We start from the raw sequence: 18,410 nt of genomic DNA, 5'->3' as shown, positions 1-18,410 counted from the left end.
CCTTTGTCTTCTGGTTTGAGAACCACATCTTTGTTCTTAGTAAAAATTGCATCGCTTTAAGTTCATTTGATGAGAAATTAAAGAATCTTTGCCTTTTCTTCCCCTCTATTATGGAAACCTCTCTGCACACATCGAATAAAGGCATTTATGAAAGGGTCAATTGGGCCAGGTGGTATCCAGATGGAGGGTTTCTTTAAAATGGACATATCGATATGTGTAGTACCAGTTTTTAAAAATGTATGAGCTGTCTGTAATTTCTGATTAAACTTGAATAGATCTATTCTGGTTTGAAATGCATTCTATTTTGTAGTGGGAACAAAGGACAAGTCCCTTTTGTAGAACTGATATTTCAGTATCGTTCAAAGCATATGAAGAAAGGTTAAAAATAGGTATGTCTGTTTCCAACTCTGATGATGGGACATTAGGAAACCTTTGCTTCTCTCGCGGCCTCTTGAACTTTGCTGATAGTTGTGCTGGTACTATCTGTACTTATGATCAATTGATTGTTGCAGTTTTGGATTATATCTCCATGTTTTTTGTGGGTAGGGTTCTCAAGTCTTTAAAAAAAAAAAAAAAAGATGGAGCAGGAAGAACTGTAACTATAGATGTTCTTTTTTTTTTTTTTTTTTTAATTCTTATTTATTAACAACCAAAACATTTGTTACATTACCATTTCAAAATGTTAAGCACAATAAAGCCAGTCTTGGAATAGATGATGTTCTTTTAAAGAAGAATCCTCAAATACAGCAACATATAAATTATCGGGTGCCATGGTAGCAGCCATGGCAGTTCCCGATTTAGTTCCTATATCTCATTCATCCAATCTCCAACTCTTTCATGGGACCTCAACCTGGTTTTATTGAAGTTGCTCCTACTTCCCTTTTGGACCCCTTTTTTCTACATCATTAAAAGTTTCTCACTTAGAAAACTCTCTTCACCAGCACAGCGGATTGGCTAAATCCAAACACTAGTACACTGGCCCTTACACAATATTTTTTTCCTAGGAAGGTGGTTCTACGAATTCATCCTAAGTTTCTGCCCAAGGTGGTTTTGACTTTTCATCTCAGTTAAGATGTTCTGCTTGTGTTCTTCCCAAACATAGCCTTGATTGTAGCTTTCTTCTATCTAGATTGGACCAAAACTCACAGGATATCTTCCCAGCTTTTCTCTTTTCTTTCCTTTCTATCCTCAAACATTATTACTTGCAATTTCAAAGAATGCATTATCCTTGTGGATAGCAGACTGCATCTTTTTGCTATCAATAAACACAGCTTGATCCTCCTCCTAGGCCTGGATCACATTCCTTACGCATCATGACCACTTCTACAGCTCTGTCTGTTGGACGTTTACAAAGTTGCTGTATGGTCCATACCACTCACTTTCACTAGATTGACACTTTAACTTGAAATGGTGCAAAATTTGAACAGACTGTCCTTCAAAAATATATTTGCTTAGAGTGTGAATTCCTCCACTCCTGTTTTTTTCTCCATGCCTGGGTTGCAAAAATCACTTTATTGTATTCACAGTAACCCTCAGCTTGGGAGTCAACAAGTGTGTCTGCGTTATCCTGTAGACACAGAGAAAGTTGCTTACTTGTAACAGGTGTTCTCCGAGGACAAGCAGGCTGCTTGTTCTCACTGATGATTTACGTCCACGGCAGCCCCAAGATCGGAAAATCTCCCTAGCAACAAAAGATTGCTAGAGCCTTCGATCGTGCGCGGGCGCGGCCATCAGCTTCCCGCCCGTTGTGCGAGAGTCCCGTCAGTTTTTTCTTTTTCCGCGGTAGAGAGCGATTGTGTTGATAGCTGTCTCTGTGCCCGAGAAAAAGCCTTCGTTGTTAGTCATGAGTTCGCGTTTTTTTTTTTTCTTCCATCTCATCTTGGAGAAAGTAAATATTTAAAAAAAAAAAACTTCTGGTAGTTCCCTTAGTTGGGCCCTATTAAGTTTTTTTTCACAGTTGTCGCGGCCCTTTTGGGTTGCACATTCGCGGTTCTCTTTTTGTGCCCTTTTTTCTTGGCACCATCGCGAATTTTGACTTCGCCACCACTATTTTTCCATCCATGACATCGAGGATTCCCAGCGGCTTCAAGAAGTGCGGTCGGTGCAGCCGGACAATCTCAGGTACCGATCCCCATTCGTGGTGTATCCAGTGCCTTGGGCCTGACCATCGCCCAGATGCGTGTAAGTTGCGTCTTAAAAAAAAAGCGGACACAGGCGTCGAGACAGGCTCAGCGGGAACATCTGTTTGGAGCCTTGCCCGGCACTTCGGCGTTGACGTCAACAGCAGTACTGAGGTCGGCGGTGGCGGCATTGGCACCGGAGATGGCATCGACATCGGGAGAGCAGGTAAATACCTGTCCGGAGACTACCGCACGCTGGGAGCAGTGAGCCGTCGAGTGGGTCTCCACCTGTCTCGAAGGCTCCTGCTGCAAAGGCTCATCGGGACCGACCACTTTCCGACCCGACCCCGAGGAGGCGTGTGGATTCCACGTCCTCCTCGTCAGTACTTGTAGAGCTAATGCTAAATAGTAGTAGTACTGAGGAGTACAGATGCCGTGCATCGAATGAAGGCTAAGAAGCATCGGCATCGATCTCCTTCTACACACGGTACCGGGTGCTCCGGGGCGTCAAGGGACTCGGCACCCGAGAAGCGTCGACGCCCTGAGGACCGCTCACCCTCCATCCAAGAGGTGTCGGTCTTCGGACAGTCCGGTACCGCCTCTTTCCTCTGCACAGGTTCTGCCTCCGGCTCCTGCACCGGCCTCACAGCCTTTCTCAGCAGACACTATTGACGAGCGCCTCAGAGCCATTCTTCCAGGTCTCCTGGAGGGGCTGCTGCGCCAGTCTGTTCTGGTACCTGGGGGGTGCTTGCGCCTTTGGTACCGTTGATGGAAGCGGCAGCGAGCTCTGTGCCTATGGTGTGGTTCCCGATGCCGCTTGCGGCTTCGGCTGCCACCCAGGTCGACTCCCTGTCGACATCGCTGGAGGGAGCTTCATTGCCGCCGGCATGGGAGTCAACTTCTTGACGTCATCGAGGACGTGGTTCCTCCGAGTCGAGACAGGCCCGGTTTCGGACTGCAGTTCGTGAACTCTTGTCCGACACCAAGGAGGATGCCTCGTGGGGAGAAGAGGAGGATCCCAGATATTTCTCTTCTGAGGAGTCTTGTGGTCTTTCTTCTGATCCCACTCCTTCGCCTGAAAGGAAACTTCCCCCCCCCCCCACCCCCCCCCCCCGGAGAGCCTTTCTTTCTCCTCCTTTGTGCGGGAAATGTCTGTGGCTATTCCCTTCCCGGTGGTTTCTGAGGATGAGCCCAGGGCCGAGATGTTCGAGGTCCTTGACTATCCTTCACCACCTAAGGAGTCGTCCACTGTTCCTCTGCATAATGTCCTTAAGCAGACATTGCTGAAGAACTGGATGAAACCTCTATCTAATCCCACCATCCCCCAAAAAGCTGAGTCCCAGTATCGAATCCATGGGGAGCCTGAGTTGATGAAGTCGCAGTTACCTCACGACTCTATGGTTGTGGATTCTGCTCTCATGAGGGCCAAGAGTTCTAGGGATTTTGCCTCGGCGCCCCCGGGAAGAGAATCTAGAAATCTGGACTCTTTTAGGAGGAAGGCCTACCAGTCCTCTATGCTCGTGTCCAAAATTCAGTCTTACTAGCTCTACATGAGCATCCACATGCAGAACAATGTAAAGCAACTGGTGGACTTGGTGGACAAGCTCCTTGTGGAGCACGCCAGACCTTTTCAGGAGGTGGTCAGGCAGCTGAAGGCGTGTCGGAAATTCCTGTCCAGGGGTGCTTACGACTCTCTTGATGTTGCATCCAGAGCCGCTGCACAAGGTATAGTGATGCGCAGACTTTCATAGCTGCGTGCCTCTGACCTGGACGATAGGGTCCAGCAGTGGCTGGCGGATGTCCCTTGCCGGGGGATGATATTTTTGGCAAGAAAGTCGAGCAAGTGGTCGAACAGCTCAACCAGTGGGAAACCGCTATGGACAATCTCTCCCACCGGGCGCCTTCAGCATCTACCTCATCAGGTAGACGTTTTTTCCGGGGATGGTGGAGTGCTCCCTATGCTTTACAATAAGCGTAGGTACAATCCACCTTCTCAACAGCCTTCTCAGGCTCAACCCCAGCGTTCTCGTCAACAGCGTGCGCCTAGACAGGCCCCCGCAGCTCCCCAGCAAAAGCAAGGGATGGGCTTTTGACTGGCTCCAGTTGAGCATAGCCGCTATCAAAGTGTCTGTGCCGGACGATCTGCCGGTTGGGGGAGGTTAAAATTTTTTCACCAAAGGTGGCCTCTCATAACCTCCGATCGGTGGGTTCTCCAAATAATCCGGCTAGGATACACCCTCACATTTGATTTCCATACCTCCAAATTGCCCACCGGGAGCTCAGTCCTTCAGCTTCCAGTACAGGCAGGTACTTGCAGAGGAACTCTCCGCCCTTCTCAGCGCCAGTGCGGTCGAGCCCGTTCCACCAGGCTGGGATTCTATTCCATGTACTTCCTTGTGCAAAAGAAAACAGGGGGGATGTATCCCATCCTAGACCTAAGGGCCCTGAACAAATATCTGGTCCAAGAAAAGTTCAGGATGGTTTCCCTGGGCACCCTTCTTCCCATGCTTCAGAAAAACGATTGGCTATGCTCTCTGGACTTAAAGGGTGCTTATACGCACATTCCGATACTGCCAGCTCACAGGCAGTATCTACGATTCCGTCTGGGAACACAGCACTTTCAGTATTGTGTGCTGCCCTTTGGTCTCGCGTCTGCACACAGGGTGTTTACCAATGCCTGGCAGTAGTTGCAGCGTCGCTACGCAGACTGGGAGTGCATGTGTTCCCCTATCTCGACGATTGGCTGGTGAAGAACACTTCAGAGGCAGGAGCTGTGCAGTCCATGCCGATGACTATTCAATTCCTAGAGCTACTGGGGTTTGTCATAAATTACCCAAAGTCCCATCTTCTTCCAGTTCAGAAACTAGAATTCATAGGAGCTCGGCTGGATTCCCATCGGCTCATGCCTATCTTCCAGAGGCGAGAGCGGACAACCTTCTGTCTCTCATTTCATTGGTCAGTGCGTCTCAGCAGGTCACAGCTCGGCAGATGTTGAGATTACTAGGCCATATGGCCTCCACAGTCCATGCGACTCCCATGGCCTGTCTTCACATGCGATCAGCTCAATGGACCCTAGCTTCCCAGTGGTTTCAGGCTGCAGGGGATCTAGAGGATGCAATCCAGCTGTCTACCGAATTTTGCAATTCCCTTCAGTGGTGGACAATTCGATCCAATTTGACTTTGGGATGTCCCTTCCAAATTCCTCAGCCTCAAAAAGTGCTGACTATGGATGCATCTCTCCTGGGGTGGGGAGCCCATGTAGACGAGCTTCACACTCAAGGAGCTTGGTCCCTCCAGGAATCAGGTCTTCAGATCAGTCTCCTGGAGTTGCGAGCGATCTGGAATGCTCTAAGGGCTTTCAGAGATCGGCTGTCCAATCAAATTATTCAAATTCAGACGGACAATCAGGTTGCCATGTATTACGTCAACAAGCAGGGGGGCATCGGATCTCGCCCCTTGTGCCAGGAAGCCGGCCAGATGTGGTTATGGGCTCGTGCTCATGGCATGCTTCTCCAAGCCACGTATCTGGCAAGCGTAAACAACAGTCTGGCCGACAGGATGAGCAAGATAATGCAACCTCACGAGTGGTCGCTCAACTCGGGCGTGGTATGCAAGATCTTCCGAGCATGGGGCACCACCTCGGTGGATCTTTTTGCCACTCAGACCAATCACAAGGTCCCTCAGTTCTGTTCCAGACTTCAGGCCCACAACAGACTAGCGTTGGATGCTTTTCTCCTTCATTGGGGGAAGGGTCTCCTGTATGCATATCGTCCCATACCTTTGGTGGGGAAGACTTTGTTGAAACTCAAGCAAGACTTCGGGACCATGATTCTGATAGCTCCTTTTGGCCTCGTCAGATCTGGTTCCCTCTTCTTCTGGAGTTGTCCTCCGAAGAACCGTGGAGATTGGAGTGTTTTCTGACCCTCATTACTCAGAACGAGAGGGTGCTTCTGCATCCCAACCTCCAGTCTTAGCCAGGATCAGGTGACCCTCAGGGGGAGGAATGCTGGCTTCGGCCTAACCCCTGGTAAGCCTTTTCTTGGTTGAGAGGTGCCCAGCTCTCCCACCGGTTGCCTTCTCAGGTGCCGTGGAGGACTTGCAGCTCATCTGCATATCCTCGGAGCCTTCGCCGGAGTGACTCCCAGGTCCGTTCCGATCCACTCTGGTAAGTGAACAAATTTTGCTTGTGCTTTCGGAACTTGAAGATTGGGGTTTAAAGGAGGAACTGTAAGTTAGTGATAGGCTGATATCCTTAATACTTTAGCAAGTTTTAAATTACGGAAAAACTAAAAAAACACTAAGATGGAGTCAGCAGTCCAGCAGCGAGAGGTGGTGCTATCCAGTCTTTTGCATTGAGTGTCACATGTATGATTATCTCCCAATTGGTGAGGTGTCATATGTGTGTGCCCGATGCAAAGAGCTCCTAGCTCTCAGAGAACGTGTCCGTTCTCTAGAGGCTAGAGTAGCAGACTTGATGGAGCCTGAGGGAGACAGAGAGGTACATAGAGGAGACCTACAGGGATGTTGTAGAGAAGTCCCACCTCCAGTCAGGTAAGCCCCTGTGCTACCTTGGAGGAGGGAGGTCTCCTAGAAGGAGAGCATCACCCTGGTGAAGTAGGAAGTACTCCTGTAGCCAGGACCTGCCCACCAGGGATGTATTATCCTTTCGCACCGAGGATATATCTCCAAATGTTGCCCGGGAGGGAAAGGTTAGGACAGCTGTTGTACTTGGTGATTCGATCATTAGGCATATAGATAGCTGGGTGGCTGGTGGACGTGAGGATCGCCTGGTGACTTGCCTGCCTGGTGCGAAGGTGGCGGACCTCACGCGTCACCTAGATAGGATTTTATATAGTGCTGGGGAGGAGACGGCTGTCTTGGTACATGTGGGTACTAATGACATAGGAAAATGTGGGAGAGAGGTTCTGGAAGCAAATTTAGACTCTTAGGTAGAAAGCTTGAAATCCAGATCCTCCAGGGTAGCATTTTCTGAAATGCTACCTGTGCCACGCGCAGGGCCCAAGAGGACAGGCAGAGCTCCAGAGTCTCAATGCGTGGATGAGACGATGGGCAGGGAGGAGGACTTTAGATTTGTTAGGAACTGGGCAACATTCTGGGGAAGGGGGAGCCTATTCCGAAGGATGGGCTCCATCTTAACCAGAGTGGGGACCAGGCTTGCTGGCATCGGCGTTAAGAAGGAGATAGAGCAGCTTTTAAACTAGAAATGGGGGGAAGGCCGACAGTCGCTCAAAAGAGCATGGTTCGGGATAAGGTATCTTTCAAAAGATATCACCATAACAGGGAAGATAGAGTATCCTGATAGTGAGGTTGCAAAAGATTGTAGTAGATCGGGTATCTTTAAATACAATAAAAATCAGACAAAAGATTGCCAATTAATACTGTCAAGTACTAAGCATGATGTACTTAGGAACAACAAACATAGTTTGAAATGTCTATATGCGAATGCCAGGAGCCTAAGAAATAAGATGGGGGAGTTGGAATATATTGCACTAAATGAAAATTAGATATAATAGGCTCTCTGAGACCTGGTGGAAGGAGGATAACCAGTGGGACACTGTCATACCGGGGTAAATTATATCGTAGTGATAGGGTGAATCGGATTGGTGGAGGGGTAGCATTGTATATTAACGAGAGCCTTGAATCAAATAGATTGAAAATTCTGCAGGAAACAAAACACTCCTTGGAATCACTGTGGATTGAAATTCCATGTGCAAAGGGGAAAAGGATAGTGATAGGAGTGTACTACCGTCCGCCTGGCCAGGACGAACAGACGGATGCGGAAATGTTAAAGGAAATCAGGGACGCAAACAAACTGGGCAACACAATAATAATGGGGGATTTCAATTACCCGCATATAGACTGGGTTAATGTAACATCTGTACACGCAAGGGACATAGGATTTCTTGATGAAATCAAGGACAGCTTCATGGAACAGCTAGTTCAAGAGCCGACGAGAAGGAAAAATACTAGACTTAGTCCTTAGTGGTGCTCATGATCTAGTGCAGGGGGTAACGATACGAGGGCCGCTTGATAACAGTGATCATAATATGATCGGTTTTGATATTGGCATTGAAGGAAGTGAAACTAGGAAATCAAGTACGCTAGCGTTTAACTATAGAAAAGGTGATTACGACAAAATGAGAAAAATGGTGAAAAAAAGACTGAAAGGAGCAGCTCGCAGAGTAAAAACTTGCATCAGGCGTGGATGCTGTTTAAAAACACCATCCTGGAGGTTCAGGACAAATATATTCCACGTATTAGAAAAAAGGGAAAAAAGACTAAACGTCAGCCGGCGTGGCTAAACAGTAAGATAAAGGAAATCATTAGAGCCAAAAAACAATCCTTCAGAAAGTGGAGAAGAGAACCAACTGAAAGTAACAGGATAGATCATAAGGAATGCCAAGCCAAATGCAAAGCGGAGATAAGGAGGGCAAAAAAGGACTTTGAGAAGAAATTAGCGTTGGAAGCAAAAATACATAGTAAAAATTTTTTTAGATACATTAAAAGCAGGAAACCGGCCAAAGAGTCGGTTGGGCCGCTGGACGAAAATGGTGTTAAAGGGGCGATCAAGGAGGACAAAGCCGTAGCGGAGAAATTAAATGAATTCTTTGCTTCGGTCTTCACCGAGGAGGATTTGGGGGGGACACCGGTGCCGGAAAGAATATTTGAAGCGGGGGAGTCGGAGAAACTAAACAAATTCTCTGTAACCTTGGAGGATGTAATGGGTCAGTTCAGCAAGCTGAAGAGTAGTAAATCACCGGGACCTGATGGTATTCATCCCAGAGTATTAATAGAACTAAAAAATGAACTTGCGGAGCTACTGTTAGAAATATGCAATCTGTCCCTAAAATCGAGTGTAGTACCGGAAGACTGGAGGGTAGCCAATGTTACTCCGATTTTTAAGAAGGGTTCCAGAGGAGATCCGGGAAATTATAGACCGGTGAGTCTGACGTCGGTGCCGGGCAAGATGGTGGAGGCTATTATTAAGAATAAAATTGCAGAGCATATACAAAAACATGGACTGATGAGACAAAGTCAGCACGGATTTAGTGAAGGGAAGTCTTGCCTCACCAATCTAATGCATTTTTTTGAGGGGGTAAGCAAACATGTGGACAATGGGGAGCCGGTTGATATTGTATATCTGGATTTTCAGAAGGCGTTTGACAAAGTGCCGCACGAAAGACTCCTGAAGAAATTGCAGAGTCATGGAATCGGAGGTAGGGTATTATTATGGATTAAGAACTGGTTGAAAGATAGGAAGCAGAGAGTAGGATTGCGTGGCCAGTATTCTCAGTGGAGGAGGGTAGTTAGTGGGGTCCCGCAGGGGTCTGTGCTGGGTCTGTTGCTTTTTAATGTATTTATAAATGACCTAGAGATGGGAATAACTAGTGAGGTAATTAAATTCGCCGATGACACAAATTATTCAGGGTCGTCAAGTCGCAGGAGGAATGTGAACGATTACAGGAGGACCTTGCGAGACTGGGAGAATGGGCGTGCAAGTGGCAGATGAAGTTCAATGTTGACAAGTGCAAAGTGATGCATGTGGGTAAGAGGAACCCGAATTATAGCTACGTCTTGCAAGGTTCCGCGTTAGGAGTTACGGATCAAGAAAGGGATCTGGGTGTCGTCGTCGATGATACGCTGAAACCTTCTGCTCAGTGTGCTGCTGCGGCTAGGAAAGCGAATAGAATGTTGGGTGTTATTAGGAAGGGTATGGAGTCCAGGTGTGCGGATGTTATAATGCCGTTGTATCGCTCCATGGTGCGACCGCACCTGGAGTATTGTGTTCAGTACTGGTCTCCGTATCTCAAAAAAGATATAGTAGAATTGGAAAAGGTACAGCGAAGGGCGACGAAAATGATAGTGGGGATGGGACGACTTTCCTATGAAGAGAGGCTGAGAAGGCTAGGGCTTTTCAGCTTGGAGAAGAGACGGCTGAGGGGAGATATGATAGAAGTGTATAAAATAATGAGTGGAATGGATTGGGTGGATGTGAAGCGACTGTTCACGCTATCCAAAAATACTAGGACTAGAGGGCATGAGTTGAAGCTACAGTGTGGTAAATTTAAAACGAATCGGAGAAAATTTTTCTTCACCCAACGTGTAATTAGACTCTGGAATTCGTTGCCGGAGAACGTGGTACGGGCGGTTAGCTTGACGGAGTTTAAAAAGGGGTTAGATAGATTCCTAAAGGACAAGTCCATAGACCGCTATTAAATGGACTTGGAAAAATTCCGCATTTTTAGGTATAACTTGTCTGGAATGTTTTTACGTTTGGGGAGCGTGCCAGGTGCCCTTGACCTGGATTGGCCACTGTCGGTGACAGGATGCTGGGCTAGATGGACCTTTGGTCTTTCCCAGTATGGCACTACTTATGTACTTATGTACTTAGTCTCTGGCTCTCATGGCCTGGATGTTGAGAGCGTAGACTTCGCCTCCTTGGGTCTTTCTGAGGGTGTCTCCCGAGTCTTGCTTGTTTCCAGGAAAGATTCCATTAAAAAGAGTTACTCTTTCAAATGGAGGAAGTTTGCCATCTGGTGTGACAGCAAGGCCCTAGATCCTCACTCTTGTCCTGCACAGACCCTGTTTGAATACCTTCTACACTTATCAGAGTCTGGTCTCAAGACCAACTCCGTAAGGGTTCACCTTAGTGCAATTAGTGCTTATCATCAATGTGTAGAGAGTAAGCCTATCTCTGTACAGCCTTTAGTTGTTCGATTCATGAGAGGTTTGCTTTTGTCAAAACCCCCTGTCAAACCTCCACCAGTGTCATGGGATCTCAACGTCTTTCTCTCCCAGCTGATGAAGCCTCCTTTTGAGTCACCGAATTCCTGCCATCTGAAGTATTTGACCTGGAAGGTCATTTTCTTGGTGGCTGTTACTTCAGCTCATAGGGTCAGTGAGCTTCAAGCCTTGGTAGCCCATGCTCCCTATACTAAATTTCATCATAACAGTGTAGTCCTCCGCACTCACCCTAAGTTCTTGCCGAAGGTGGTGTCCAGAGTTCCATCTGAACCAGTAAATTGTCTTGCAAACATTTTTTCCCCGTCCTCATACCCGCCCTGCTGAATGTCAGTTGCATACATTGGACTGCAAGAGAGAATTGGCCTTCTATGTGGAGCGGACAGGCCCCTTCAGACAGCCCGCCCAAATGTTTGTTTGTTTGTTTCTTTCGATCCCAACAGAAGGGGAGTTGCTCTCTGGAAACGCACCATTTCCAATTGGCTAGCAGATTGCATTTCCTTCACTTACGCCCAAGCTGGGCTGGCTCTTGAGGGTCATGTCACGGCTCATAGTGTTCGAGCCATGGCAGTGTCAGTGGCCCACTTGAAGTCAGCCACTATAGAAGAGATCTGCAAGGCTGCCACGTGGTCTTCAGTACACACATTCACATCTCATTACTGCGTCAGCAGGATACCTGACGCAACAGTCGGTTTGGGCAGTCGGTGCTGCAGAATCTGTTCGGGGTTTAGAATCCAACTCTCTCTCCCCCCCCCCCCCCCCCAGGCCCATTTTTGTTCTGTTCCAGGCTGCACTCTGAGCTAGATGTTTTCTTCGTAGGTCAATCCTTATGTCCTAGCTGTTGCGAGGCCCAATTGACCTTTCTTTGTTGTTTTGAGTGAGCCTGGGGGCTAGGGATACCCCATCAGTGCGAACAAGCAGCCTGCTTGTCCGGAGAAAATGAAGATACATACCTGTAGCAGGTATTCTCCGAGGACAGCAGACTGATTGTTCTCATATGCCCGCCCGCCTCCCCTTTTGAGTTGTCTTTCCTTCTTTGCTTTGTTATCAAACTGACGGGACTCTCGCGCGACGGGCAGGAAGCTGATGGCCACACATGCGCGGTGCGTGCACCTGCGCGCGATCGAAGGCTCTAGCAATCTTTTGTTGCTAGGGAGATTTTCCGATCTCGGGGCTGCCATGGACGTCACCCATCAGTGAGAACAATCAGCTTGCTGTCCTCGGAGAATACCTGCTACAGGTATGTATCTTCATTTTCTCTGTGGATGTTAGGTTAATGCAGACACAACTTGCTGCCCATCATCCTCTCAAAAAATAGACACCAAATACAAAAGAGGCACCATGCTGCAGTATACTGTCAAGGGACTTATATTATTCTGCCTCCAATTTACACTCACAATTCACTGCTATTGAGCACACACAATTGAGCTGAAGCGCTGACTGATGTCAGCAAGACAGGAAGGGCAGTCACATGTATCATTGGTTGAAACATTTAACTACCAAGCTAGAGAGTGGTCCAGGGCAGATAGCCTGCAGAGGAAGGTACTAAGTATGTTTGCATTAGGTAAGCAACTTTATTTCCTATTGTCTCACCCAAGCTACACCAAAAACATGCCCCACCATAGCCCCTTGAAATCAGTGCATGATGTGGATCTTCACATATAAATACTGGCTTTCTTAAATCATTGTTTACACATGTATATGACATACATGTGTAAATGCTACTATTTAGCTGTGACTATTTGAGATTTAGATTTTATTCTTTTCTTGAAAATATGCTCTCTGGAATGAGAAAATGGTCTGTCTGTATGTAATAGTCCTGCGACTTTTAGGTCTAGTTAGTTTTACTGGTTAAAAATCATTTGGTTTTTATGCTACATTTTTGACCAACAATTTGCATTTTGAGGCTTCAAAATTTGTATGAGCTAAACAACTACCATTTTACTGTTGTTCCTGATAGAATCTTCCTTAGCTTTTTTTTTTTTTATTCCAGTTCAGTAACTCTCAGCACGTTCTATGTGAAGTTTCAAAAGTCTATGCAGCAAGTAAGAAAGATCTACTCTGAACCAACAACAAAAAAGTTTGCATTTATATTTATGCTTGAAACTAAGTACATAAGTAATGCCATACTGGGAAAAGACCCAAGGGTCCATCGAGCCCAGCATCCTGTCCACGACAGCGGCCAATCCAGGCCAAGGGCACCTGGCAAGCTTCCCAAACGTACAAACATTCTATACATGTTATTCCTGGAATTGTGGATTTTTCCCAAGTCCATTTAGTAGCGGTTTATGGACTTGTCCTTTAGGAAACCGTCCAACCCCTTTTTAAACTCTGCTAAGCTAACCGCCTTCACCACTTTCTCCGGCAATGAATTCCAGAGTTTAATTATACATTGGGTGAAGAAACATTTTCTCCGATTTGTTTTAAATTTACTACACTGTAGTTTCATCGCATGCCCCCTAGTCCTAGTATTTTTGGAAAGCGTGAACAGACGCTTCACATCCACCTGTTCCACTCCACTCGTTATTTTATATACCTCTATCATGTCTCCCCTCAGCCTTCTCTTCTCCAAGCTGAATAGCCCTAGCCTCCTTAATCTTTCTTCATAGGGAAGTCGTCCCATCCCCGCTATCATTTTAGTCGCCCTTCTCTGCACCTTTTCCAATTCTACTATATCTTTCTTGAGATGCGGCGACCAGAATTGAATAAAATACTCAATGTGCGGTCGCACCATGGAGCGATACAACGGCATTATAACATCCTCACACCTGTTTTCCATACCTTTCCTAATAATACCCAACATTCTATTCGCTTTCCTAGCCGCAGCAGCACACTGAGCTTATCTTCAATTCTTCTAAATATCTAGGAGCATCAAATTTTGTAATAGTGCTACGCATGATATTACATAGCGTAGTATCTAGTTGATTTATTGTATGGTGTGGTATGATAGGTTCTCCTGCAATTCCATGACCATGGGAAGAGCTACAAAATATGCCCCTTTCTATAGAATTTTCTAGTCCTTATGGGAGGCTGGAGGGGGGGGGGGGACTGAGATGGTGAAGAGCCTTCCTCGACCCGCTCTCCCTGCTGATCACATGGCAAGAAGAGGAGGGGTGCATGTTGCTGCTCTTTCTCTTGATGCATGATCAGTAATGGAGGGAGAGAGGGAGTTGTGACAGATATGCTGGAGGTCTAAGTGTTATGTGAAATAGGGACTGGGATATAATGTCTGTAGTTTTGTGACAATGGAATGGAAGTTGGGGTAAGCTAGAGGGGTTACGAGAGAGACTGATGTGATGGAGGGAACAGGAGGAGTTGCTTGTATAGAGGGCATGATGATTGTATTGAAGAGGGTGTGGCAGGACCAAGGTGTGTGTGAGAGAAATGTGGGAAGTGTATATGGGCAGCTAGGATGGAAACACAAAAAAGATTGGGGGTGGAGAGAGGGAGAATGGGGATGGAAAAGGAAAGAGAATGAGAAGGGTAGGGACTTGGTAGTAGAGAGAGAAAGTGAGATAGGACTTTAGGAGGAACAGGGCTGGATATCTCTTTCTGGATTCCTATTCCAAGATTCTAAAACCTTTCTTTTCTCCATCTTCTATTAGTCTTCTTCCCCCTCCAAATCCCTCAAATCTTTCTCTTTTTGCAAGCTCTAGGTCCTGTCTCTTCTCTCCCTCTTCCTGTCCACTCTACTCTGCCTCTCCTCTTCCACATCAATACTTGAAATTCCCCACCCATCAAACTTAAAAAAAAAAAAAAAAAGCCTAATTAAATATTAAGGCACAAAGCAGGTTGGAAAATGGTTGCCAGTACGAGCAAGAATAGAATTCAAAGCATTGACTTTATATTATATGGATTGAGTCCAGGTTATCTGAATCCTATGATATTGATTTATCAGCCTTGGCAATCTTATCAATGTTTTCAGTCTTCACAAGAGCATTTGTTAGCGTTTCCATCTGCTAAGTCATGCCAGCTGCTTAGTACGAAAAACAAGACTTTGTATGGGAAGTCCCCAGAACTTTTCAATGCCTTACCATCTTATTTTGGAGGCACTCCACAATAAATATCTTTTAGGAAAGCACTGAAAACATGACAAGAAATAGTTATCCTATTAATGATTTGATGATTTTTAATTTATATATTTAATACACTAACCAAGATTGTTAATCTTCGATGTAACCTGCTTTGAACATGAAGATTTAGCGGGATATAAATGCTTTTATTAAATTAATTTATAATATTGAAATTTGTGCAGGTGTCCCACATAATTGCCATAGAATTTCAGAAACTCTGTAGAATTTTCTAGTGGTTGTAACAGAATTTTCTCTTGATATAGCTCACCAGTAGAATGAATTCAAGTGAGTTCCATTTTTTATATAATGAGCAAGATGTTTTGTGCCCTCATGTCATTTCTTGGTGAAAAAACATATTTAATAAATGTATAAACTTGCCCAAGCATTTTAATGTTCAGGGTGAGGTACAACTAAACATACACAGTTAAGATTAGAAAGGCTATTTGGGTGCAAGGCAGCATTGCAGTATTGATGCAATGTATGTCTTTGTGAGTAGCTTCAAGTCCTGAAATGTGGTTATCTTTGGAATGGGCCAAGGGTATGCCCAAAAAAGCTGTGCTTTGTTTGTTGACCAGCATGTATAAAATAGTATATCACACTTAGGGCACTTTTCTCTATAGCGTCTATAAAGAAAGTAGGATCAAAAAGTTCAAGTAGGCTGTTTGTCATGTTTTATGGTTCAAGGACCAAAAGTCAGCCGAGTAGTGTAACACATAGCATCCATTTGGCATTTTTAAAAAGTTTAATTATTTTCCCAGCTTGGTCCCTGGACTGTAAGGAACATAGTGCTCAACAGCAATTTGGCATTTTTCCCTGTAGGGAGCAGTGGTGAAATTTTGACTCAGTGGTATGAGGAAGACTATTTCTCATGCCCAATGGGATTATGAGATTTGCAAAATATCACTGATATTCTTAAGTGCTAGGTCTCTGCTTTGTTCATATACTTTTTCATAAAGTATTTCAGAAAATCCTACTGTATTTCAAACTATATACTTACTACTGTATTTATGTATTATAATGGTAGGATATAAAACCTGTCAATTGTTTGAATAACAATCCAACAAGTAAGGCTAATGACTCTTGTTGGGATTTTTTAGTCTCCTTTCCAAAGGTCTGTGCACTTCAATAGAGAGACCCTAGAACTGATACAGATTTGATTCAGAAGATGGCAGTGTGTACCCTATAATCCACATTGCTGGGTTTTTCTGATAATGCTATGCTTTTCTGATCATACCAAAGGTGATCTAACTTATTAAAATGTTAACTTAGCAAGGTATAAATTTACAAATAAATCATTAATGTACCGTGCTCCTGTACTATTAGTGAATATATGCTTCATAGTGTGAAAATGCATAGCGCTTAACAATGTGTACATTATTTCTTCAAGCTTAAAATATTTCATAGATAAAGTCTCGCTTAGAACCCTCAGTGGATGCCTGTTGTAGATCTGTTTGGATCATTTGAGCACATCTTTAAATTATCTTTTCTCTGGCTTTCTAGGATATTGCCGCCTATCGGGGAAAAGGAAAACCGGATGCAATGAAAAAGGTTGTTGCCAAGCCTGAAAAGAGCAAGAAGAAGGAGGAGGAAGAGGAGGAGGAAGATGAAGAAGAAGAGGAGGAAGATGAAGAGGAGGAGGAAGAGGAAGAGGAGGATGATGATGAATAAGTCTCTACTAGAGCATTTTTTTTCTTGTCTATAAAGCATTTAACCCCCTGTACACAATTCACTCCTTTTTAAAGAAAAAAAAATCAAATGTAAGGCTGTGTAAGATTTGCTTTTAAACTGTACAGTGTCTCTTTTTTTTTTTTTTTTTTTTTGTATAGTTAACACACTACCAAACGTGTCTTTAAGTAGCCCTGTTCTTTAGTGGTATTTCAGTAGCCACTAAATTTGCCTGGTACAGTAAGGGGGTTGTAAATTGCATGAAAGTTGAAGCAGGTTCTTGTTGGTGCACAGCACAAATTAGTTACAGGGATATAGTTTGGTTTCCATTTTCAGTTGTATTTGCATCATTAAAAAATGATTGTGTAACTGAATACCACTCTGTAATTGCAAAATGCAAGTTGCAGCTGTTCTAATGATGTTCTTGAATGCTTCAAAGTAAATATATTTTCTCTGAGGACAAGCAGGCTGTTGTATTCTCACAGATGAGTGATGTCATCCAAAGGAGCTTGGTACGGACGCTGACTAGCAATAATACTTGGAACTTAATAGCAGTGTCCCACTGCGCATGTGCTGGTGCCTTCCTGCCAGACACGTGAGCATGGGTCCCTCATTCTTTGTTTTTTCGTGGAGCAGGGAGGACACATCTTTCCGTTCTCATAGTGTGTACGTTTCTCTCTTTTTTTTTTTTTTTTTTGCTGCGCCTTCCTGTGCGGGTATTTTTCCCCATGTTTTCAATAATTTTTCTCTTTTTCAGTGCATTTTATTTCTTTTTATTTGTAGTAGTTTTTTGGCACTTTTCGCAAGTTGCTAGGCCAGTTTAGGCCAGAGCACCAACCTCAATTTGAACGCTGCCCCTTTTCCAGCTCACAATTTAGGAGTTTAATTTGGCTGCACTTGTGCACCGAATTTAACTGGGTGGGTCTGTGACGGACCCATACTCTTTGTGACTTGGGGCCTGACCATGACCCTAACTCCTGTTCTCTTTGTTTAAACATGCAGTTGAGGACACAGAGGGTGCAGCAGGTCCAACGATTTGGCTCCTCAAAGGCCGGTAGATCATCGGCACCGGAAGTTTCAACCTTGTTGGCTGCCAAGACTTCAGCATCCACTGGGAGTGCGCTGGCATCGAGCAGGTCTCTGCCTCTCTCGACATCAGCCACTGAAAGTAAGCCCCAGGACTGGTCAGCATCAGACCAGACACCAAGGGCACATACTGGTTCAACATCATCCTTGGCACTGAAATACCGGGGTGCTGAACAAGAAGCATAAGCATCGGCCCTCATTGAAGCACGGTGCCAAGAGCACCTGGGTATCTGCATCACTGGTACCCAAGAAGTGTTGGCACTGGAAAGAGTGCTCCCCTTCTTGGGAAGATGCGTTGGTGCGCAAGTCTCCGGGCAGTAAGGCCCCTGCTATCGGTTTGGCACTGAAACTTCCTCAGGCTTCCTCTGTCCTGGCTGCCCCCGCCTTTGCCGATGCCTTCCTTTGAGCGGTTCTGAGCCATGCTCAGGGAGGAGCTGCTACAATCTGCTCAGGCATCAAGAACGCTTTCACCAGCTGTGGATTAGCCCTAGAATCTTCCTGAAGCGCCATGCTTGTGCAAAGGTTCTCGAAGCCAGCACTTTGACACATAGAGTATCATTCTCGATTTTAGGGGAGGAACTTCCCCAGAATCAGAAAGTAGGACTGTACCTTAGCGCTCTTCGGGATGTGGACAGGGTTCCACTCAGCCAAGGCAGGCAAAGTTTCACTCTGCCTGGTCTGAATGTGGTGAGCAGTCTGAATG

The 18,410-nt window shown here is 45.5% G+C and overlaps 1 protein-coding gene across 1 annotated transcript in view; it reads left to right on the top strand.

Annotated features, from left to right (window-relative positions):
* Window positions 1–16,697, top strand: part of HMGB1 (high mobility group box 1) — an 88,624-nt gene extending 71,927 nt beyond the window's left edge. The window contains 1 exon segment of the mRNA XM_030200359.1: window positions 16,457–16,697. Coding sequence (XP_030056219.1) covers window positions 16,457–16,624 — 168 coding nt within the window. The 3' untranslated portion in view covers window positions 16,625–16,697.
* Window positions 16,698–18,410: the final 1,713 nt, after the last annotated feature.

This window comes from Microcaecilia unicolor, chromosome 4 (genome assembly GCF_901765095.1).
Source record: "Microcaecilia unicolor chromosome 4, aMicUni1.1, whole genome shotgun sequence".
Lineage (NCBI taxonomy): Eukaryota > Metazoa > Chordata > Amphibia > Gymnophiona > Siphonopidae > Microcaecilia > Microcaecilia unicolor.
Note: the sequence above shows the minus strand (reverse complement) of the source record. Positions and strands in the feature narration are given on the sequence as shown.